This window comes from Triticum urartu, chromosome 1 (assembly GCF_003073215.2).
Source record: "Triticum urartu cultivar G1812 chromosome 1, Tu2.1, whole genome shotgun sequence".
In the NCBI taxonomy this organism is placed as follows: Eukaryota; Viridiplantae; Streptophyta; class Magnoliopsida; order Poales; family Poaceae; genus Triticum; species Triticum urartu.
The window spans coordinates 38618215-38642123 of record NC_053022.1 but is presented as its reverse complement, the minus strand read 5'-3'; the positions used below and the strand labels follow the sequence as shown (position 1 = coordinate 38642123).

Sequence of the window (23909 nt, the reverse complement as noted above, 5' to 3'; positions counted from 1 at the left end):
CCTGACCTCTCTTGTGCTACAACATTTTCAATGGTAGGTTTCAAACCGAGTTCCTCCCACACCTTCTTGGATCTGTCACATGTAAACAACATATGGCGGAGATCCTCAGGGGTAGTTCGACAAACTGGGCATATTACAGGGGACTTCATATGACGATCTGTTAATGTGCAGTAGCACGGAACGATCCCATGTAACACCCGCCAGTTGAACACATGTACTTTAGGAGGGACAGTTCTTCCCCAAAGAGACTTCCACACAGGATGTGGATCAATTCTGCCTCCTCCCGAGTCCAACCGAGCTCGTGTCCTATATTCATTTTTCCATGTAATATGATACGCTGAGCGGACAGTAAAGCAACCTGACTTCGTAAAAATGCCATGAGATGAAGTCTGATTGTCCATGAGATGACAACGGAATTTGCAATATCCTCTCTGCATCAACCGGCCAGAAGTTTTCACGCACGAGCTGCTCATCCCAATTTCCAGAAATTGGATCAATCAAGTCCTGGACTTTCTGTAACAAACATAGCTTCCTAGGGGTCATTACCTTGCGGTCATGGCTTGTGGTATCCACTGGTCAGACCAAATATCAATTGAAGCACCATTCCCTGGTCGCCAAATCGCCCCTAGCTTGAAGGTTTTCATACACGCCATGATACTCTGCCAAGTATACGATGAACCTTTTTTTTCAAAGATGCATTCATCAAGTCCCCATCCGGATAATATTTCGTCCGTAGTACTTGGGCACATAGAGAGACTGGATCGGATAGTAGCCTCCAACACTGCTTCGCTAGCATAGCTTTGTTAAAACAATGTAAATCACGAAAGCCCATACCTCCCTCTTTCTTAGGAATGCACATCTTCCACCACGCCTTCCAGTGGATCTTCTTTTTTTCTTGCGTGTTACCCCACCAATATCTAGCAATAGCATCACAGATAGCCTTACAAAAATTCTTCAGGATATTAAAAACCGACATGGCATAAACCGGGGTAGCCTATGCCACCGCCTTCAAAAGAGTTTCTTTCCCGCTGATTGATAACATTTTTGAGATCCACCCATTAATAAGTGCACAAACTCTATCAACTAGATGTTGAAAATTGTCACTTCGGTCAATTCCAACTTTTGACGGTAACCCCAAGTACTTATCCGAAATCGCCTCTGAGACAATATTAAGTTGTGAACAGATATCCGCTCGCACTTCCACTGAAGTATTGGGACTGAAGAACACACTGGATTTTGCATCGCTAACCAGTTGTCCTGAGCTAGCACAGTACATGTCTAGAGCATTTCTGAGTGACGTGGCATTCAACGTATCCGCCCTCATCAGAATAAGGGAATCATCAACAAATAACAAGGGTGAAACTGATGGTGCACTACGGCACACCCTAATCCCTTGGATACCACCGATCAACTCTCCGTGCGCTAATAGACTGGATAACCCATCAGCACAGATTAAGAATAAATAAGGAGACAAGGGGTCTCCCTGCCTGAGCCCCCTTGTAGGAGTGAATGCCTCTGTTTCATCTCCATTGAACCACATTATGTAATTAACAGAAGTAACACAAGCCATAATCATCTCCACCCATGAACTATGGAAGCCCAATCTGGTCATCATATCTCGGAGAAAATTCCATTCGACGCGATCATAGGCCATATGCATATCGAGCTTCACCGCACACAAGCCACTCTTTCCTTGTCTCTTTTTCTTAATCACGTGGAAACACTCATAAGCCACTAGTACATTATCTGTAATCAATCTCCCCGGCACAAAGGCACTTTGGGTCGGAGAGATAATATCTGGTAGTAATACTTTCAATCTATTAGATAGCACATTAGAGATTACCTTATAGACGACGTTACAAAGACTTATTGGCCTAAACTGGGAAATAAGTTCAGGGCAATCAACTTTTGGTATCAACACCACTCCTGTATCATTCCACCCCTCCGGTATAACACGGCTATTGAGGGCGTTCAGAACCTCTTCTGTCACCTTATCACCCACGATAGACCAAAACTTTTTATAAAAAACTGCATGCAGCCCGTCAGTACCTGGGGCCTTGAAATCGCCAATACTAAACATAGCCTTTCGAACTTCCTCTGCCGTATATGGTTTGAGCAAAGTATCATTCATCACCTGAGTGACCCGTGGTGTAACTCTTTCTAGCAAGGTTTCATCGGTCCCCAAGACCTCTGATGTGAAGAGTTCGTTAAAATAAGATTGTATCAGAGGCTTGATCTCCTCATTTCCTTCTCTAAGAACGCCAGTTGCATCTTTTAGCTTCACAATTATATTTTTCTTGCGCCTAGTTGATGCACTGTGCTGGAAATACGCTGTATTGCGGTCCCCATACTTAAGGAAATCACTCCTACTCCGCTGCATATAGTACACTTCTTCCTGTTCCAACGCAAGTTCCAACTGCGTTGTTATTTCATGTTGGCGCTGAGTAGTATGCTCATCCATCGGTCCAGCTAATATACGGTCAACCTATTTCGTCAGGTCCCTGATTCTCTTACGAGGAGCCTTGAGTACATTTTTGTCCCACTCATGCAGCTCATCATGTACTGCTGCAAGTCTTGCCAAGATCGGTGTATTTGGGGGTGAGTGTTCCCATGCCGTTGCCACCAAATCACCCACTGTTTCCTCCCTTAGCCATTTGCCTTCAAAGCGTTTTCGCCGTCTGCTAGTGCCGCTAGTAGGCAAAGTATACGTAGATGTGTCGATCATAATCGGCCTGTGATCCGAACCACCCATAGTAAGGTGGTGCACAACTGCATCAGGAAACATACCAGCCCATGCCATGTTCCCCACAGCTCTATCCAGTCTCTCTCTGATTCTCCCCCTCTTCCAAGTGAATTTGTTGCCAATATAACCAAGGTCTTCTAGCGAACAATCAGCCAAACAATCCCTAAACGCGGACATATATGATAAGGATCTCGCATTACCTCCCTCTTTCTCTGATGAATACAAAATCTCATTTAGATCCCCTATCACAACCCAAGGCAGATTACCCTTGGCATGTAGATCACGGAAACGTTTCCATGTACGATGCTTATGTCTCCAAACCGGCTCACCATACATACCCGTTAACCTCCAGTCTGTACTAGGATCCGCTCCTTTGACCACAACATCAATGAAGTTGTCGTGATAATAATTCAGCTGCATATTAACATTGTTCTTGCACATCATGATCAAACCTCCACCCCTTCCATCGCTCGGTGAAACAAACTTACTATCAAAGCCAAGCTTCACACGCAATCTTTCCCCGCTCGAATCATTCAAGTGAGTCTCCGAGAGGAAAAGAACATCAAGACTATGCTGCCGTAGTAATTCCGACAGCTGTTGGAACCAACACGAGGCTACACACGCGAGCTCGGTGGAGAGGAACGAAGGAGGGAGGAAGACGAACACAGGAATTTTCGAGGCCCAACTGCTTGCCTCTTTTCTTGCTTTCTTCTCTCCTTATTCACCTCGGGAGCCAAGCTCACCGTTACATGCATAACAAACCCACCTAGCGCAGCTCGATCTGATCGTGCCATCCCACGATCCGAGTCTGGCGGGTGACCAAAACAACCATCAGAAAAGATGCCTCGACGTGAACTCGCACGTCTCAGGCTACATGCAAACAGACCTCAACATGCATGACTCTACTTGAGCACTATGACCCAACATGCACACGTCCATCCCCATGCGCAGCTAGCCCACTAGTACTTTGCTAGCTTACTTCCATGCTAAACGTAACACCAGGTGCATGACACAACTAAACAAACCACTGACTAAACCTACGACAAGATTAGAACTAACATTCACCTCCCTAATCTTGTTACTCAACTTGCTTTCTTACGCAATGATCTTCATGGCTCGGCGTCGGAGGCGCTGTCTCGTGCTGGATGAGTCTCCACGCCTGGTCTTTGTTTCATCCGCCACCATGGGAGCTCCTTCATGCAGCTTCTCCATATTACACAACAGGCTCATGGATTTCTTCAGATTCAGAGGATAGAGCCGATTCTTGGATCTTGGTGCTCTGGCTACTAGCTCTCGGGAGCCATCAAACACGCTCAAGATCCCTCGGTGTAGTACTGACTTGTACCCTTCTTCATCAAGCTGGCCCAGACTTACTATATTGCTTCTGAGCTTTGGAATGAAATACACATTCTTGAGCACATGTTGCTTGCCAGCACAACAACTGAACAAAACACTTCCACGGCCACAAACTTCAACAATAGACCCATCTCCGAACCGCACAGTCCCCTTAATGCCAGTGTCAAGATAGCTGAACATCTTCACATTACCAGACATGTGATTACTTCCACCTGTGTCAAGATACCAAAGCTCACCGCTGTACTCCTCTCGGGCACCTAGTTTAGGACTGATTTTTTCTTCATTCAGCTCGACGACACCGGTGTGGTTCTCCTTGCAGTTCAATGATGGCAGCTTCACGGCCAGTTTTCCCACATCCGGCGACTTCACGTCTGTCGTCGCAGCTACCGGCGCCGTTGCCGCTGTCACTGCACTGGCTTGCATGGTTCCTGTCGTTGCCTTCTTCATGAGATCACGCAATCCGCTGTTCTCTTCGCGGAGCACACACTGCACCTCCAGCAGCTTTGCATTGTCCTCATGTGCTAGCTTGGCAGCCTCCTCTGACACACGCATATTCTCAAGCAGGAGCACGTCACCACTTGCAGTTGATCTCTCCTCCGCCTCTGTCATGTACTGGCCGGACACGGCACGCAGCTTTCCATTGGCCGCAGCTAGCTCGCTGCGCAGCCGCTCAACCTCCGCCTTTGCAGCTTCAAAGTCAGCCTCGACGGCAAAGGGACGAAGCACCTCCTTCACCTCCATATCTTCTGCGGCGCGCTCCACCATTGGCGGGAGCTCACATGCCACAGCCATCAGCAGCCCCGGCTCGTCGTCAAAATCGGCAGCAGCTAGGAGTGCCTTCTCTTTCTTCAGCACCTCGCACTCGGACTTGAAGTGGCCTTTCTCCCCGCACTTGAAACAGGTAATCTTCGACTTGTCGAACTTGCGACGCTCCTTCTTCTTGCCGTCATCTTGGCCACGGCCAGTGCCATGCCCGTCGCCGTCCTGCTTGCTGCTGCTAGAGCCCTCTCCCTTCTTCTTCTCTTTCAGGATCAGTGCCTCCAGCTGTGCTCGCGAGACCAGCAACAGCTTCTCACCATCATCGCCACGGTCCTGGCGCCGACCAGACTCATTCTCCTCGAACGCACGCAGGCAGCCCACGGCTTCAGCCATGGACATGGTCTTCATGTCCCCCCACTGCTCGATGGTCCCAATTATCTGGGAGAAGCGATCTGGAATAGCGGCGAACAGCCGCTTGACAACCGCCTTCTCCTTCAAGTCTTCACCAAGCGCCCGGATCTCGCCGACAAGTGCTGTCAGCCGGCGAGAGAATCTGGCGATCGTCTCGCTGTCCTCCATGAGCATGCGACCGAACCGCCGCATCAGCTGGTTTATGCGTGCCTCCGTAACACGCGCCTCGCCAACCCACATTGTGCGGATCGCAGACCAAGCCTCCCTCGCCGTGTCGTACTCGACGATGGCCATCATCACATCATCCGGCACAGCTTGCGAGATCGCCATCATGGCGCCTTGGTCTTTCTCTTCGTCGAACTCGGCGTTTCCATCAACCGCCGACCACACACCGAGGGGGCGCATGATGATCTTCATCTTCGCTGCCCAAAGATGATAGTTCGTCTCCGTCAGCTGCGGGTACTGGACAGGGACGACTGCCCTCGACGTGGTCCTCACCACGACGGTGCCCTCGTCAGAGACGCCGGCTCCGAGCCTCTTGCTCGGCGGCGTGTACTTTCTGCCGCCGTTGCCATCGCCCTTGCCCGCATCGCTGCTCTTCGTGGGCGACTTGTCCCCCATCTCGCCGCTTCCAAACGCCTCGCGACCTAGCTCTGTATACCAATTGTTGGAACCAACACGAGGCTACACACGCGAGCTCGGTGGAGAGGAACGAAGGAGGGAGGAAGACGAACACAGGAATTTTCGAGGCCCAACTGCTTGCCTCTTTTCTTGCTTTCTTCTCTCCTTATTCACTTCGGGAGCCAAGCTCACCGTTACATGCATAACAAACCCACCTAGCGCAGCTCGATCTGATCGTGCCATCCCACGATCCGAGTCTGGCGGGTGACCAAAACAACCATCAGAAAAGATGCCTCGACGTGAACTCGCACGTCTCAGGCTACATGCAAACAGACCTCAACATGCATGACTCTACTTGAGCACTATGACCCAACATGCACACGTCCATCCCCATGCGCAGCTAGCCCACTAGTACTTTGCTAACTTACTTCCATGCTAAACGTAACACCAGGTGCATGACACAACTAAACAAACCGCTGACTAAACCTACGACAAGATTAGAACTAACAACAGCGACCGAATTGCCGAGGGCGTCCCCAAACCTCGGCAATTCCAGCTTAAGATTTTCATTGGTCCTGGCGGTCGCCCTCTCGGGCCGCCGCCGATCCAGACAGATCATCTTCCATCTCAACTGTACCATCATCTCTTCTGTGACGTTTTTTCTCTTGGATCTTCAGAGGTGAGCTAGCATCAGTACTAGTAGTAGCCCTGGACTCAAAAGAACCCACTATATCTGAAACCTTCTCTCCTCCCATAAGGAGCAACTGCCCGCCAGGGGCCTTCTCATTTGAAACTGCCAATCTCTTCCTAGCCATTCTCTCCGATGTTTCTCCTAAATTCTCACTGTTTTTTCCTTTGGCACATATACAGCGCCATTCCCCACTTGAGTATTGGGGACTTTTCTATCAGCATCCCCAGCTTGATGTTCTCCTCTGTTACCTTGGCCCACTCCAGTACCATTACGTGCGCCCCTTCCACGCATAGAACTTGCACCAGGGGTGGCCACAAATTCACGGCGTGGTTGGAACCAGAACTCCTCTTGTGGCACCATCATAAAATCCCCATACTGGAACTTCAAGGGATCGTGCAGCCCATCTCCACACTGCTCTACGATATGTCCAATTGTCCCGCATTGAGCACAGAAACGGGGCATTTTTTCATACAACACTCGAAATTTCTGGGCAGGTTTCCTTGCCTCCACATTCCCTGAGACAAACCGCAGCAAAGGCTTCTCAATCTTGATTTTTATTCTCACTCTGACGAATTTCCCATACTCAACACCATTAAATCCTAGTTCAACCTCCAAGACCTCTCCCATCTTTGATGCTAGCATCTTCGCTACAGGCTCATTCCGAAGTAAATCTGGGAGACCCATAATTCTGATCCAAACACGAAGAGAGTCCAGATGGAGACTCTCAGTATTCGTTAGGCCATCATATTCCTCTATTATCACTGCTTGGTTTCGAAATAGCCAAGGACCTCCATGCATCGCCATATTCCAATCTCCAAAGCACTGAAACTCAGTTGTGAACGTGTAATCATCAAGCGGCTTGAACTTCACTTCCTTTGCACACACCCAGGCCACCTGCATAGCTGTGTAGAAAGCAGTATGGCTAAACGGGGTCTTGACGCAAACCCTAAGAATCAGCGCCCATCTCGTCTCCCGAGCTGGGGCACCGATCAAACCCGACAAATCCACAGCGTCGTCTTCCTCCTCCGTAATCTCCAGTCTGTTCAAGAGATCATCCAAATTCCCCACAGGATCAGGTGCCCTTGCTTCCCCTGACGCCTCTGTTGCTGTTGATCCATTGATATTCGTTGCCCCCGCCGCCTGTGAGGTCATGCTTACCCCAAGCTCCGGTGGCCAGATGCCACCCGCTAGGAAACCTTGCCGACGAAGGAGATGGCTAGAGGCCCTCTTCCTAGGTCGGCCACGGTGATTCCTGAGGAGTCGCCGCCGGACGAGAAAACCCTAGAGGTCTAGGGAAAAAAAAACTTGCGATGCTTTGTAATCATATGGGCCACCACATTGGCTGAATACCATCCAATCTATTATCAAAACTAAACTTAGTGATCATATGGGCCACCACATTGGCTGAACCCTTGATCCAGAAATCTTAAGATTAGATATAAGCTTGAAGATACTCATCCCTTCCTTCTTCAAATCCATCAGTGGTGACCTGTCAAATTTTTCATTTGCAAGGGTCGCAACCACAAATGCGCAGTTAGTCTTTAAAATTATATGATTTTGAAGAGTGATACCTATATAAAGACCGGCAAGACAAGCCCGAAGCTCCACCCCCTCCACGCTTTTACAAAGCCCAAGAAATCCCAAGAGGAGATGATGGCCCTCCTAGATGAGTCCCTGGCCACCACCCCCACACTCGCCGCACTAATGCTTCCCACAGAACTTGCATCGACATTGATCTTTATGTAGTTCGAAGGAGAGGGGGGTTGCCATATCGCCTGATCTTCCAAAGGCTTAGGAGTAGTACTTAAACCAGACATCAAACTTTTACCTTTATTTTTCGAGTCCATCTCTGGATAAGAATGATAGGCGACGAAGGATGACCAATAATTTTGTACAAAGTTTGTCGAGGCTGACACGGATTCTTTCCCCTTACCAAAAATCAGGTCATTTCTCAAATGTCAGGCTCCCAGAATATGAATATAATTTGTTCACGCATAGTATAGGTCTTAATTGATCCAAAAGAATAAGAAACCAATCAGCTCGGGTGTACTTAAAAAGCATCCTCCGCAGGGAAAACCCAAATATCTCTCATGGCCATGCACAGCGCAAGCCTATAGGGCACATGACTAGCGCATGAAAAGCGCTTTCATCTTTCACTCCACAAATAGAACATGTACAAAGAGTGGTTTCGTGGTGTAACTCTGTTTACCTGGACAACCAAGCTATTTGTAGCAACACGCCACACAAAAATACGGATTCTCTGAGGAACATTAGCCTTCCAAATAATATTCCAAATTTTCCTTTCCCCAACATTGCACCACTATATTGCCACTCATCTTCTTTACGATCCTTTAGATTAAGTGCAAACTTGTGTGCGCTTTTAACCGAGAACAAGCCATTGTTCTCAAAGTGCCAGGCAACAAAATCATCATCCCCTAGCGACTGAAATCGCAAACTTAGGATCTCCTCCGCATCATGTGGATAAAATAGGTGCCTAATCAAATTCCCAATCCATCTCCTCAGTCCACTCAAAATCAGGTTAGATACCCATTTGATCCTGGTCCTATTCTTCGTTGCAATAACTTCAAGGCCTAAGGCTCTCGGGAGCCAATTATCTCTCCAAATATTAATATTAGCTCCATCACACACTCTCCAAATAACTCCAGCTTTAAGCAGATCCAATCCATGTAAGATACCCTACCAAGTGAGTGACGCCGATTGAGGAAAAGCAATACCAAGAATAAATCCCTGGGGGTAATATTTTGCCTTCATCACCTTGGCGCATAAGGAATCTAGGTTAACCACCAATCTCCATGCCTGCTTAGCGTCGATTCAGCATCCCTACTAGGTAAAATGTATGGCATGCTTGATGAACATGCATATCTATATGCCCTTTTGGACACCGATTTAGTCTTCATAAGGGTTGTTGTTGTGTAAATAGGAGGTTAAACCCTTCGTCAGGTGTTGCTTTTCTCATACACAATTTAAACTCTTTATAAACCCATTACTAACCTGAAGTATGCCAAGTGCAGTTTTTATTCCTTGTCTACTAAAATCTCCAAGAGTGCAACACTTGAATAAGCAGACTCGTGTGGTACTCTACTTGAATAAAGGATTATCATAGATTCTCTATTTTTTGTCGATTAGTATCTTAATTAGATATGTTTACTACACTCATGGGTGGCATTATACAAATGTAATGTGCATATTTACCACCAAAGTAAAAAATGCTTCTTACTCATCCCATTTTGGTTATGTTTGTTATGTTCCGCTATCATTCTGAACATGCCTTGAGTAATAATGGTTGATGATGCATTGGTTTTGCTAAAAAGTCATATGTGATAATAAGTGTTGAACCGGCTCTGCTTGTATGTTTATTTCCAGCATTTGGTCTACTTTTTATAAAGATTTATACCCCAACGCATGCAGTTGTTGGGAACGTGGAAAAGTGATGGCGACAACATATGATTGACTTCATGTTGGTGGTGCTTTAATTTTTTCCATTATTTGCATCTACAATGTTTTTGTCCCCTAAACAATTGCCTATACTATGTAATGGCAATTTCATCTTTGTCATCTATTGTCCCCGGTTTCCTCAAAGAAAGGGCCATTCATGATTTTCTTGGGTGGGCTTTTGAGTACCTTCATCAATGTAAAACCTCAAGGGAGGAAGTGGTGGTTCTTAAGTCCGATTTTGAGAAGGCCTTTGACACGATTGAGCACAAGACCATTTTAGAAATCCTAAGGGCAAAAGGTTTTGGCAAGAAATGGATTGGCTGGATACATGCATAGCTAAGTTATGTTCTTCCTTTGTGATGCTTAATGGGGTGCTTGGGAAAAGGTTTAACTGTAGAAGTAGTGTGAGACAGGGAGATCCTCTTTCTCCTCTGTTGTTTGTGTTAGCTGCTGACATGCTTTAGTCCTTCCTTAATAAGGCCATGACCCAAGCTCTCATTGCTCCAGCTCTTCTTGTACAGTCATGTCCTAATTTGCCTATCGCGCAATATGCTGGTAACACCTTGGTTCTGATGAAGGCTGATGCTAGCCAACTTTTTTTGCCTTAAAGCTCTTTTGAATACTTCTGCTTCTGCAACTGGGCTCAAAGTTAACTACAATAAGTCAAATCGCGTTCCTATTAATATTGTTGAAGAAAGAGTGGAATTGTTCATCAATATCCTAAACTACAAACGAGGTCACTTTCCTCTTACTTACCTGGGGATGTCCCTTGGACTGACCAAACCTACTGTTGAGCAGTGCCTCCCTCTGGTGAATAGAGTGGCCAAGAAACTAGTGGGCACTGCTTCTTTCATGGCTATGGCTGGAAGATTGCTCCTGGTAAAATCAGTTCTTGCTTCATTCACAATATTTTTCATGGGTTGCATTCATGTTCATGTGACAATTAAACATCAGCAGGTTATCAAATATCTGAGGCATTGTCTTTGGAGAGGCCCTGACCTAGAAGACCATAAAACTGTCATGGTGGCTTGGAAAACGGTTTGTGGACCAAAGGATCAGGGGGCTTAGGTGTGTTGGACATGTTTGTACGGAATAAAGCTTTGCTCATGAAGAATCTGCATAAATTCTATAACAGAGATAATATCCCCTGGGTCTACTTAATTTGGGAATCCTATACAGTAATGGAAGGCTCCCTGGAACTCATGTGGAAGGATCTTTTTGGTGGAAGGCAAATTTGGGCCTGGTTGATAACTTTAAATCCCTTGCCAGGTGTCATGTGGGGAATGGAAGGAGTGTGTTCTTTTGGTCTGACCCTTGGCATACTGGGTGTCTTCAAGTTATTTTCCCTCATCTATTTTCTTTTGCCGATGATCGATGGCTCACAGACCATAAGGTGCTTCAACATGAGTATCTGGAAGATCTTTTTCATTTACCACTTTCTACTCAAGTTTTTGGTGAATTTACTCAAATGGAAGACTTGTGTGACTCCCTCTAAAATTCAGAGCTTAGGGAGAACACATATATGTGGAGCTATATCTGGGGCAGTGGGGTGTTTTATGTTGCCCAAGCATATAGAGTGATGTTGCTTTGCAAGTAGTACCTCCTCAATTTAAATTGATTTGGAAGTGCTCCAAACAGTCCAAACATAAGGTTTTCTTTTGGATGCTCCTGGATGATAGATTAAATACCAGGAATTTTCTTTGAAGGAAAACTTTTCACCTAGATTCATATAATTGTGCCACACTTTCTTGTATGCAAGAGGAGACACTACAACATCTGTTTTGGACCTGCCCCTTTCTTGACCAGTGTTTGGATTATGCTTGCCGTACTAGATCTCATAACATGTTTGTCCTTGAAGAAATTGCAGATGTGAAGAAAAATATTCAGGTGACATTTTTCATGGAAGTCGTCATCCCGGCTTCTTGGTCTTTATGGATCACCAGGAGATACTTATCTCTATGAGCTCAATCTCTTAAAACATAGGATTAAGAGGAAATTTGATGTGTTGTTCAATGCTTGGTTTGCACAATTGATGTATTTTTTTTCTTTTCTTTTTCTTTTAGGTGTATCCTTTCTTTTTTGTTTTTTCTTTCTTTCTCTGGCCCAGCTCAACATTTTAGACTTTTTGTGCTGCTTTATTTAATTAATTAATAAAAATTGCTATGGGGGTTTACCCTATTGTGCATAGTCAAAAAATGGCAAATGTGTACCTTCTTGATAAACATTGATGTCAAGTTTTTATTTTCTTGTATTTTATAAAGAGGAACATGACAAGTTATTTTTTTCCCTGAAATTGCCATGTGGTTTCCCCCTCATTGGAAGTCTTGTTTCGTTATGTTCATGTCAAATGTGCCTTGTTGGGGAACGTAGCATGTAATTAGTTTCAAAAATTTCCTACACTCACGCAAGATCTATCTAGGAGATGCATAGCAACGAGAGGGGGAGAGTGTGTCCACGTACCCTCGTAGACCGAAAGAGGAAGCGCTAGCTTAATGCGATTGATGTAGTCGAACGTCTTTTTGATTCAGCCGATCAAGCATCGAACGTACGACACCTCCGAGTTTGGCACACGTTCAGCTCGATGACGTCCCTTGAACTCTTGATCCAGCAAAGTGTTGAGGGAGAGTTTCGTCAGCACGACGGCGTGGTGATGGTGATGGTGAAGTGATCCGCGCAGGGCTTTGCCTAAGCACTACAACGATATGACCGAAGGAGTAAACAGTGGAGGGGGCGCCGCACACGGCTAAGAACAATTGGTGTGTCCTAGAGGCGCCCCCTTCCCCCGTATATAAAGGAGGGAGAGGGGAGGAGGCCGGCCTAGGGGCGCCCTGATACGTCTCCAACGTATCTATAATTTTTGATTGTTCCATGCTATTATATTATACATCTAGGATGTTTTATATGCATTTATATGCCATTTTATATAATTTTGGGACTAACCTATTAACCTAGAACCCAGTGCCAGTTTCTGTTTTTTCCTTGTTTTTGAGTTTTACAGAAAAGGAATACCAAACGGAGTCCAATTGACGTGCCAATTTTTGATGATTTTTATGGACCAAAAGAAGCACCTAGAGTAAAAGAGTAGGGCCAGAAGAGTCCTGAGCCATCCACGAGGGTGGGGGGTGCACCCTACCCCCCTGGGCGCGTTCCCCTATCTCGTGGATGACTCGGTGACCCCCCTGACATGAGACCTACGCCAAAAAATCCTATAAATACAGAAACCTCCAGAAAATAACCTAGATAGGGAGTTCCACCGCAAGCCTCTGTAGCCACCAAAAACCAATCGGGGCCCTGTTGCGGCACCCTGCTGGAGGGGGATCCATCACCGGTGGCCATCTTCATCATCTCGGCACTCTTCATGACGAGGAGGGAGTAGTTCACCCTCGGGGCTGAGGGTATGTACCAGTAGCTATGTGTTTGATCTCTCTCTCTCTCTCTCTCTCTTTATTGTGTTCTTGTTATGGCACGATCTTGATGTACCGTGAGCTTTACTATTATAGTTGGATCTTATGATGTTTCTCCCCCTCTATCTCCTTGTGATGAATTGGGTTTTTCCCTTTGAAGTTATCTTATCAGATTGAGTCTTTAAGGATTTGAGAACACTTGATGTATGTCTTGCATGTGCTTATCTATGGTGACAATGGGATATTCACGTGATCCACTTGATGTACGTTTTGGTGATCAACTTGCAAGTTCTGTGACCTTGTGAACTCTCCGGTAGAAACTTTGGGGCACTCTTTGAAGTTCTTTGTGTTGGTTGAATAGATGACTGAGATTGTGTGATGCATATCGTATAATCATACCCGCGGATACTTGAGGTGACATTGGAGTATCTAGATGACATTAGGGTTTTGGTTGATTTGTGTCTTAAGGTGTTATTTTACTACGAACTCTAGGGTTGTTTGTGACACTTATAGGAATAGCCCAATAGATTGATCGAAAAGAATAACTTTGAGGTGGTTTCGTACCCTATAATAATCTCTTCGTTTGTTCTCCGCTATTAGTGACTTTGTAGTGACTCTTTGTTGCATGTTGAGGGATTGTTATATGATCCAATTATGTTATTATTGTTGAGAGAACTTGCACTAGTGAAAGTATGAACCCTAGGCCTTGTTTCGAAACATTGCAATACCATTTATGCTCACTTCTATCATTAGTTACCTTGCTGTTTTTATATTTTTCAGATTACAAAAACCTATATCTACCATCCATATTGCACTTGTATCACCATGTCTTCGCCGAACTAGTGCACCTATACAATTTACCATTGTATTGGGTGCGTTGGGGACACAAGAGACTCTTTGCTATTTGGTTGCAGGGTTGTTTGAGAGAGATCATCTTCATCCTACGCCTCCCACGGATTGGTAAACATGAGGTCATCCACTTGAGGAAAATTTGCTACTGTCCTACAAACCTCTCCACTTGGAGGCCCAACAACGTCTACAAGAAGAAGGTTGTGTAGTAGACATCAAGCTCATTTCTAGCGCCATTGTCAGGGAGGTTAGCGCTTGAAGGTATATCTTTAGATCTTGCAATCGAATCTTTTTGTTTCTTGTTTTATCACTAGTTTAGTCTATAAAAGAAAACTACAAAAAATGGAATTGAGGTTGCCTCATATGCTTCATCTTTTTAATATCTTTCATGAAAATAAGGATTCCGATAATTGTGCCAAAGTGCTAGAAGAAGAATGCATTAAAATGCTTGGCACTAAATCTTTGGATGATGAGCATGATTGCAATGTTGTTAGTATAAATTCTTTGAATATCCATGATGCTAATGATATGCAAAGCCACAAGATTGGGGATGCTATGTTTGATGAAGATGATATTTTTTGTCCCCCAAATTTTGATGAGCAAATTTATTATGATGAAAGCATCCCTCCTATCTATGATGATTATTGTGATGACACATATGCTATAAAGAACAATGATATCCATGAAACTTATCATCATGATTTTAACTTTCAATTGGATTATGCCTCACATGATAGTTATTTTGTTGAGTTTGCTCCCACTACTAGAGAAAAATTTTGCTTATGTGGAGAGTAATAAAAATTCTATGCTTGTAGATCATGAAAAGAATGCTTTATGTGATGTTTATATTGTTGAATTCATTCATGATGCTACTGAAAATTATTATGAGAGAGGAACATATGCTTTTACATATTGCAATAATATCAAGTTTCCTCTCTATGTGTTGAAAATCTTGAAGTTATGCTTGCTTTACCTTCCTATGCAAGTTGATTCTTGTTCCCATAAGTTGTTTGCTCACAAAATCCCTATGCATAGGAAGTGTGTTAGACTTAAATGTGCTTGTCATATGATCATGATGCTCCCATTATGTTTCAATTCTTATCTTTTATGTGAGCATCATTGAAATCATCATGCCTAGCTAAAAAGGAAATAAAGAAAAGCGCTTGTTGGGAGACAACCCAACATTTATACCTACTATTTTTGTGTGTGTCACATGATTATGCTACTGTAGTAATCATGTTTTATAGCTTTTGTTTCAATAAAGTGCCAAGTAAGACCTTTGGGATGGCTTACGGTTATAGTTGATTTGATCCTGCTGAAAAACAGAAACTTTTGCACCCAGAAGATTAGTTTTCATTTTTAACACAAGCGCGATAAAATACTGATTATTTTTGCACAGGATTAATAAAAAAATATCTTAGGATTTCCTAATTTATCAGGATTTTTGGAGTTACATAAGTATTCGGGAGTTACATATTACTACAGACTCTTCTGTTTTTGACAGATTCTGTTTTTCGTGTGTTGTTTGCTTATTTTGATGAATCTATGAGTAGTATTGGGGGGTATGAACCATAGAGAAGTTGGAATACAGTAGGTTTTACACCAATATGAATTTAGAATGATTTCACAACAGTACCAAAGGTGGTGATTTATTTTCTTATACTAACGGAGCTTACGGATTTTCTGTTGAGTTTTGTGTTGTGAAGTTTTCAAGTTTTGGGTAAAGATTCGATGGACTATGGAATAAGGAGTGGCAAGAGCCTAAGCTTGGGGATGCCCAAGGCACCCCAAGGTAATATTCAAGGACAACCAAGAGCCTAAGATTGGGGATGCCTCGGAAGGCGAGGCATCCCCTCTTTCGTCTTCGTCTATCAGTAACTTCACTTGAGGCTATATTTTTATTCACCACATGTATGTGTTTTGCTTGGAGCGTCATTTTATTTTATTTTTTTCCTTGCTGTTTGAATAATATCCCAAGATCTGAAATTCTTAAATGTTAGAGAGTCTTCACATAGTTACATAATTATTCAACTACTCATTGATCTTCACTTATATCTTTCGAAGTAGTTTGTCGTTTGCTCTAGTGCTTCACTTATATCTTTTTAGAGCACGGCAGTGGTTTTATTTTGAAGAAATAGATGAACTCTCATGCTTCACTTATATTATTTTGAGAGTATTTTAGAACAACATGGTAATTTTCTTTGGTTATAAAATTAGTCCTAATATGATGGGCATCCAAGATGGATATAATAAAAACTTTCATATAAAGTGCATTGAATAGTAGGAGAAGTTTGATACTTGATGATTGTTTTTGAGACATGAGGATGGTGATATTAGAGTCATGCTAGTTGAGTAATTTTGAATTTGAGAAATACTTGTGTTGAGGTTTGCAAGTCTCGTAGCATGCACGTATGGTAACCGTTGTGTAACAAACTTGAAGCATGAGGTATTTCTTTGATTTGTCTTCCTTATGAGTGGCGGTCGGGGACGAGCGATGATCTTTTCCTACCAATCTATCCCCCTAGGAGCATGCATGTAGTGCTTGGTTTTTGATGACTTGTAGATTTTTGCAATAAGTATGTGAGTTCTTTATGACTAATGTTGGGTCCAGGGATTATACGCACTCTCACCCTTCCACCGTTGCTAGCCTCTCTAGTACCTTGCAACTTTCGCCGGTACCATAAACCCACCATTTACCTTCCTCAAAACAGTTCTTTATGACTATTATGGCATTTCCATATCCATTCGGAGATATATTGCCATGCAACTTTCCACCATTCCGTCTATTATGACACGCTCCATCGTTGTCATATTGCCTTGCATGATCATGTAGTTGACATCGTATTTGTGGCAAAGCCACAATTCATAATTTTTTCATACATGTCACTCTTGATTCATTGCACATCCCGGTACACCGCCGGAGGCACACATATAGAGTCATATTTTGTTCTAAGTATTGAGTTGTAATCCTTGAGTTGTAAATAAATAGAAGTGTGATGATCATCATTATTAGAGCATTGTCCTATGTGAGGAAAAAAAGAAAGGCCAAAGAAGCCAATGAAAAAAGAGGCCAAAGAAGCCAAACAATAAAAAGAGAAAAAGAGAGAAGGGAAAATGTTACTATCCTTTTTCCACACTTGTGCTTCAAAGTAGCACCATGATTTTCATGGTAGAGAGTCTCTTATTTTGTCACTTTCATATACTAGTGGGAAATTTTCATTATAGAACTTGGGTTGTATATTCAAACGATGGGCTTCCTCAAATGCCCTAGGTCTTCGTGAGCAAGCAAGTTTGGTGCACACCCACTTAGTTTCTTTTGCCGAGTTTTTCATACATTTATAGCTCTAGTGCATCCGTTGCATGGCAATCCCTACTCACTCACATTGATATCTATTGATGGGCATCTTGATAGGTGGGAACCCGATGAACGAGTTCACACCCGAGGGTGGCCCGATATTCATGTCATAGGATCGAATCGGGAGGGATAACTAGCTGCAAGCAGCCGGGATAACTAGCTTTATACCTGCCAAGGTTGGATGCAACCCGTACGTTGGGGATGGCTGATCGAAGCTACAAGAACTCCAACCCGCTGTCCGAACAATCGCAGAACCATAAACCGGGACTAATCCACATAAAACGGCCGGAACCGTAGAACACGAACTAGGGGGAACTAGAGGCTCCTTCTCGCGAATCCGAATAAACTCACACAAGAGCAAAGGTAGCAAGATCTCTCGGATCTCTCTAGCAGTCTTGCTGCATAAGCTTGTAGCTGAATGGTTTCACCAAAAGCTCATCTAGAGGATGGGGGAGATGGGGTTTTATAGCAGGGACAACCCCCCTTAGCTAGGTGTGAAAATGGTTTCAAAAGTAAGCAGGTTTGCATGGCTTTCTTGGGTGAATAAGCATTCAACTTTGGGATTTGTTGCAGAGCTCCTCGGAAATTCGCGAAGTCTTGACAGCCTAGACACCTTCCACGAGAATGACTAGAACTTTTGACTCACAACTCCAAATGATGTGAGGTTTTTTGCATTGGAAAGATAATTTGATGTAGCTTCTGTTGATGTACCCATATGGCCCCTTCTCTCCATCACATGGGTGTGCCACACCAAAACATCAGAGGTAAAAACTTGACAGCATCAGCTTCACTTGCAACTTGTTTTCTCCAAACTTGTTCCTCCAAAGCGGTTGCTTCAAGATCTCATAGGTTGTTGGATTGCTTCCATGTTATACCTAAGTTCAACCAACAACAATGGAGATGAAAGCATAGTTGTGTCATCAAGGTTACAAGGTAAACTTAAGCTAGCGTTCACTTGGTCACTTATTTGTTTGGCGCGACTTCTTGTGATTGGACCTATAATTGTTGGAGACTTGTCGATGGTTGTGGTGTCCTCATCATCCTCTCCCTCTTGAGGAGGAGTCGTCCTCGACTCTGATGGTCCAAAGTATGGAGAGAGGTCGGACACATTGAAAGTTGGACTAACACCATAATCCATCAGAAGGTCAATCTTGTAGGCATTGTCATTGATCTTCGCAAGAACTTTGAATGGACCATCTCCATGTGGCTGCAACTTGCATTTGCGTTGATCTGGGAAACGATCCTTCCACAGGTGTACCCACACAAGATCACCTTCTTAAGAAAAAACACCTTCTTTCTTCCCTTGTTTGCTCGTTTTGCATATTGTTCAGTCATCTTCTCAATATTTTCCTTGGTCTTCTCATAAACTTTCTTCACGAAGTCAGCACACTTACTTGCATCAAGATTGGTTCGCTCCTGCAATGGTAAAGGCAAAAGATCTATGGGAGCAGCAGGTTTGAAACCATAAACAATTTCAAAAGGACAAAATTTAGTGGTCGAATGTACTGCCCTGTTGTATGCAAACTCCACGTGGGGGAGACATTCTTCCCACATCTTCAAAATTTTCTTTAAAACTGCTCTCAGCATCATGGATAGCGTGCGGTTGACAACTTCAGTTTGTCCATTCGTTTGTGGGTGGCATGTAGTGGAAAAGAGAAGCTTTGTCCCTAGCTTTGCCCACAACGTTTTCCAAAAATAGCTCAAAAACTTGGTGTCACGATCTGAAACAACAGTGTGTGGTACTCCATGTAGCCGCATGATTTCCCTGAAAAACAAATCAGCAATGTGTGAAGCATCATCGCTCTTATGACACGGGATAAAATGAGCCATCTTGCTAAACCTATCAACCACCACAAAAACTGAATCACTCCCCCTCTTAGTGCGTGGTAATCCAAGAACAAAATCCATATAAATATCTTCCCAAGGTGTACTAGGAATGGATAAGGGAGTATAAAGTCCATGAGGGTTTAAACGTGACTTAGCTTTGCGGCAAATCTCACAACGTAGTATGTAGTGCTCAACATCACGCCTCATCCTTGGCCAAAAGAAATGGTCAATCAACACACTCTCAGTTTTCTTTGCTCCAAAATGTCCCATGAGACCACCAGCATGAGCCTCCTGCAAAAGCAACAAACGAATAGAGCAATTTGGGATGCACAATTTGTTAGCTCGAAACAAGAATCCATCATGCAAGTGAAACTTTTCCCAACCTTTCCCCTCACTACACTTCGAGTGTGGTTCAGCAAAATATGGGTCATTGGCATACAATTCTTTGATGCTTTGCAGCCCAAGAATTTTAGTATCAAGTTGTGAGAGTAAAATATGGCGTCTAGACAAAGCATCAGCAACAACATTATCTTTTCCTTTCTTGTACTTGACAATATAGGGAAAAGATTCTACGAATTCACTCCATTTTGCACATCTACGGTTCAGTTTTTGTTGACCCCTAAGGTGCTTTAAAGATTCATGGTCGGAATGTATCACAAATTCTTTAGGCCACAAATAATGTTGCCATGTTTCCAAAGATCTCACAAGTGCATATAATTCTTTGTCATAAACTGAATAATTTAGAGTTGGACCACTTAGCTTCTCACTAAAATATGCAATAGGCCTGCCTTCTTGCATTAGTACGCCTCCAATACCAACACCACTTGCATCACATTCAATTTCAAAAGTCTTACCAAAGCTGGGTAGTGCAAGCAATGGTGCAGATGTCAATTTTTCTTTCAGCTCTTCGAAGGCCTTCTCTTGTGCATTTGCCCACTTGAAGGGAACATCTTTCTTGGTTAGCTCATTCATTGGGGCAGCAATGGTGCTGAAGTCCTTCACAAACCGACGGTAGAAACCAGCAAGGCCAAGAAAGCTTCGTACTTGGCTTACATTTTGTGGAGGCATCCACTCACGGATGTCCTTGACCTTCTCCTCATCTACCTCCACACCTTGACCTGAAACAACAAAGCCAAGAAACACAAATTTTTCTACGCAAAATGTGCACTTTTCCTTGTTAGCATATAATTTCTCCTCTCTTAGGACAGCAAGCACACACCGAATGTGTTCAACATGTTCGTCCAAAGTTTTGCTATAAATCAGGATGTCATCAAAGTAAACAACCACAAACTTGCCAATGAACATTCTAAGCACATGATTCATTAATCTCATGAAAGTACTAGGTGCATTTGTCAATCCAAATGGCATGACTAACCACTCATACAAACCAGATTTTGTTTTGAAAGCAGTTTTCCATTCATCACCCTCTCTCATTCTAATTTGATGGTAGCCACTTCGCAAGTCAATTTTAGAAAAGATGGTGGCGCCACTAAGTTTATCAAGCATATCATCAAGCCTAGGTATGGGGTGCCTATACCTCACGGTGATGTTGTTAATAGGCCTACAATCACAACACATTCGGGAAGATCCATCTTTTTTTGGCACTAAAAGAACGGGTACAGCACAAGGAGAGAGACTTTCCCTTACATAACCTTTGTTTAGTAGGCCTTCAACTTGTCGCTGAATCTCCTTGGTTTCCTCCGGATTTGTGCGGTATGGTGGTCGGTTCGGCAATGGGGCTCCTGGAACCAAATCAATTTGGTGTTCAATGACTCTTTGTGGTGGCAGCCCTGGTGGTATCTCCTCGGGGAACACATCTTCATACCCCTGTGAAATTTCAACAACAACACTAGGAGTGGTGGAGGTTAATTCATTAGTAGAAAGAAAATTTTCCTTGTACAAAAGTACAAAGAACACGGAATTGGGTTCTCTCAACTTTCTCATGTCCCTTTTCCTAGCCATCATAACTAATCCCTGTTTTTCCCATGTCTTGGTCAATTTAAGCTGTGGGGTTTTATTTGGCTTTGGATTCTCTCGCTGACTATGTTGGTGGATGTCACTCAAGTGTTTCTCGCTCACTCTCTCTTTTTTAGATCATCCATCAATATTTCTTCGGGTGTCAAAGGGAGCAAAGATATGTGCTCTCCCTCGTATTGGAATGAGAGACGATTAGTACGGCCGCTGATTTGCACATCATGATCATACAACCAAGGTCTTCCCAACAGCAATTGGCATGCTTGCATTGGCACCATGTCACATTCCACTTGATCCCGGTACTTCCCAATGGAAAACTGAACGGTGGCAATGTTGCTTACTCGAAGTGTACCACAATCATTGAGCCATTGCATCTTATATGGACTTGGGTGCCTTCTTTGTTTCAGTCCCAACTTCTCTACCAAATCTGAACTTGCAATGTTGTTGCAACTGCCATTGTCAACATTAATTCTGCAAACCCTGTCGTTGATGGTGCCACGGGTGTGAAAAATATTATGTCGCTGCCCTTTATCTTCTCTAGCTGCATTAACACTAAGCACACGACGAGAAACAAAGCAATCTCCCATGTCGGCCTGAATATCACAACCACTCTTCTCGCCCTCTTCATCCTCATGATCACCCGATGCCCATTATCTTCATGCTCACTCTCAGATTCCCATTCACCTTGTTCATTCACAAAGAGAACTCTCTTGTTTCGACATTCAGAAGAAATGTGACCATGCCCTTTGCACTTCCAACACTCAATATATCGGCTTTGAGATGATGGTACAGCCGTGGGGTTAGTGGTACTTCCAGCAGCAGAAGGAGCATGCTTGTCCACATTCCTAGGGGATGGTGATGATGCCGATGAAGCCGCTGTTCGTAGGGTGGCAGTAGGGTGTGAAGTATGCTGAAAATGAGAACCACCATGAGAGGCACTTGGCTGCAACCTTTGCCATGGTGTGGTGGTGCGGTCATGAGATATCCGTCCATGACCACTCCGCTGCGCCTTCCTCTCCGTGCGCTTTGCTTGCTCCAAAATATCTTATAGAGTGTTATAGGGAAACATCTCCACAAAATCAGAAATTTCATTGTCGAGACCATGCAAAAATCTTGCCATCTTTGACTCCTCATCTTCATGAATACGAGCACGAACCAACAACAATTCCATCTCTTTATAGTACTCATCCACCATGCGCGTACCTTGGCTGAGACGCTGCAATCTGTTTCGGAGATCTCTTTGATATTGTGAAGGAACAAACCTTCGCCTCATGGCTTGTTTCATCTCTTCCCAAGTGTCAATGTGATCATGGCCTAGCAGCAGTTGATTTTCTTGTAGTTGATTCCACCAGGTGAGTGCATAACCAGAAAACTCAACACAAGCAAGGTTTACTCTCTTCGGATCTGCAAGGTTATGGATACGAAAAATCTGATCACACTGCTCTTCCCAATCAAAATATGCATCGGGGTCTTCCTTTCCTGTGAACTTGGGGATATGCAACTTGATTCTTGCTATGTCATCTCAACCATCTCGATCACGACGTTCTGCACGACGCCCATCTTCAGCAGCACGACGGTATGGGACACCATCATAATCATCAAAATCATCTCCATGACCACGAGCAACACGCTCATGAGGGTCATAGTAGTGCCCACGAGGACCATGCCCTCGCCCTCGAAGTTGTCCTCCTCGCTGCCCTCCATGAGCAGCAACACCACGCCCACGAGCAGCAGCCACATGTCCACCATGGTTGTTGTTATCATCCTCCAAGTCACCATCCACAGCAGCATGCACGGAATTTTCATCCCCAACTTCCTCAAGTGGGTCAATAGGGTGTTGTCGGTGTCGAACCCTATCGCCACCTGCTGGAGGTCGCTCGTGAAACATCCTTCCAAGGTCTCGAACCATGTTCTGTAATTCTTGAAAATCAGCACGTGTGACCGGGGCATCTTCTTCCCCATGGTTTTCTCCATGAACACTCGATCTAGATCCTGCCATGTTAGTAAGGCCAAAAGTGGAATATGATAATTTTGTGGAATCAGACAACCTCACCTCTTACTCACCAAAGTTCTTATGAGTTCACATCAGATTGTGCTTCTCCCGGATGTGTTAAAGTGATTGAAAGACAGGGATCAAAGAACTAGCTTCGGTTTTTGGTGGAGCTCGGTGGGGTAAACAAAAAGGGGCTTGTGCTGAAATCAAGTTGATGCAAACCAAGAAAAATATGTGGATGGATCTGCTGCACCTTTGCACCAAGATTGAAAAACACAACACACAAGCTTCTAAATTTTTTTCTATCAAGCTGAAACTTTTGGATCTTACACAAGACTTTCTTTTTCTCTCTTGACTTTTGTTCCACTCTTTTTTTCTCTCTTTGATTTTTTTGCCACTCTTTTTTTTCTCTCTTTTTCCAAAGCACAACAACCAAATCTGAAAGCAATTATGAAGATGAACTTGATGCA

At 43.9% G+C, this 23909-nt stretch overlaps 1 protein-coding gene across 1 annotated transcript; it reads right to left on the bottom strand.

The window, feature by feature from the left end:
• Positions 1–18480: 18480 nt before the first annotated feature.
• On the bottom strand, positions 18481–23408 carry LOC125532671. Its single transcript, XM_048696639.1, has 7 exons — positions 22974–23408; positions 22087–22356; positions 21665–22039; positions 21038–21299; positions 19972–20590; positions 19069–19836; positions 18481–18913 (listed from the first exon to the last, which is right to left on the bottom strand). The coding sequence occupies exons 1-7, from the start codon at positions 23406–23408 to the stop codon at positions 18481–18483; spliced, it is 3162 nt and encodes a 1053-aa protein (XP_048552596.1).
• Between the last annotated feature and the right edge of the window lie 501 nt (positions 23409–23909).

Excerpts from the sequence above, each read along its gene's own strand:
- LOC125532671 (XM_048696639.1), bottom strand. The coding sequence starts at position 23,408 with ATGGGGAAGAAGATGCCCCGGTCACACGTGCTGATTTTCAAGAATTAC. Across the intron at positions 22,040-22,086 it reads ATGAAGATAATGGGCATCGG|GCCGACATGGGAGATTGCTT; the intron begins GTGATCATGAGG and ends TGTGATATTCAG. Across the intron at positions 18,914-19,068 it reads ATAGATCTTTTGCCTTTACC|TCTTGTGTGGGTACACCTGT; the intron begins ATTGCAGGAGCG and ends TTAAGAAGGTGA.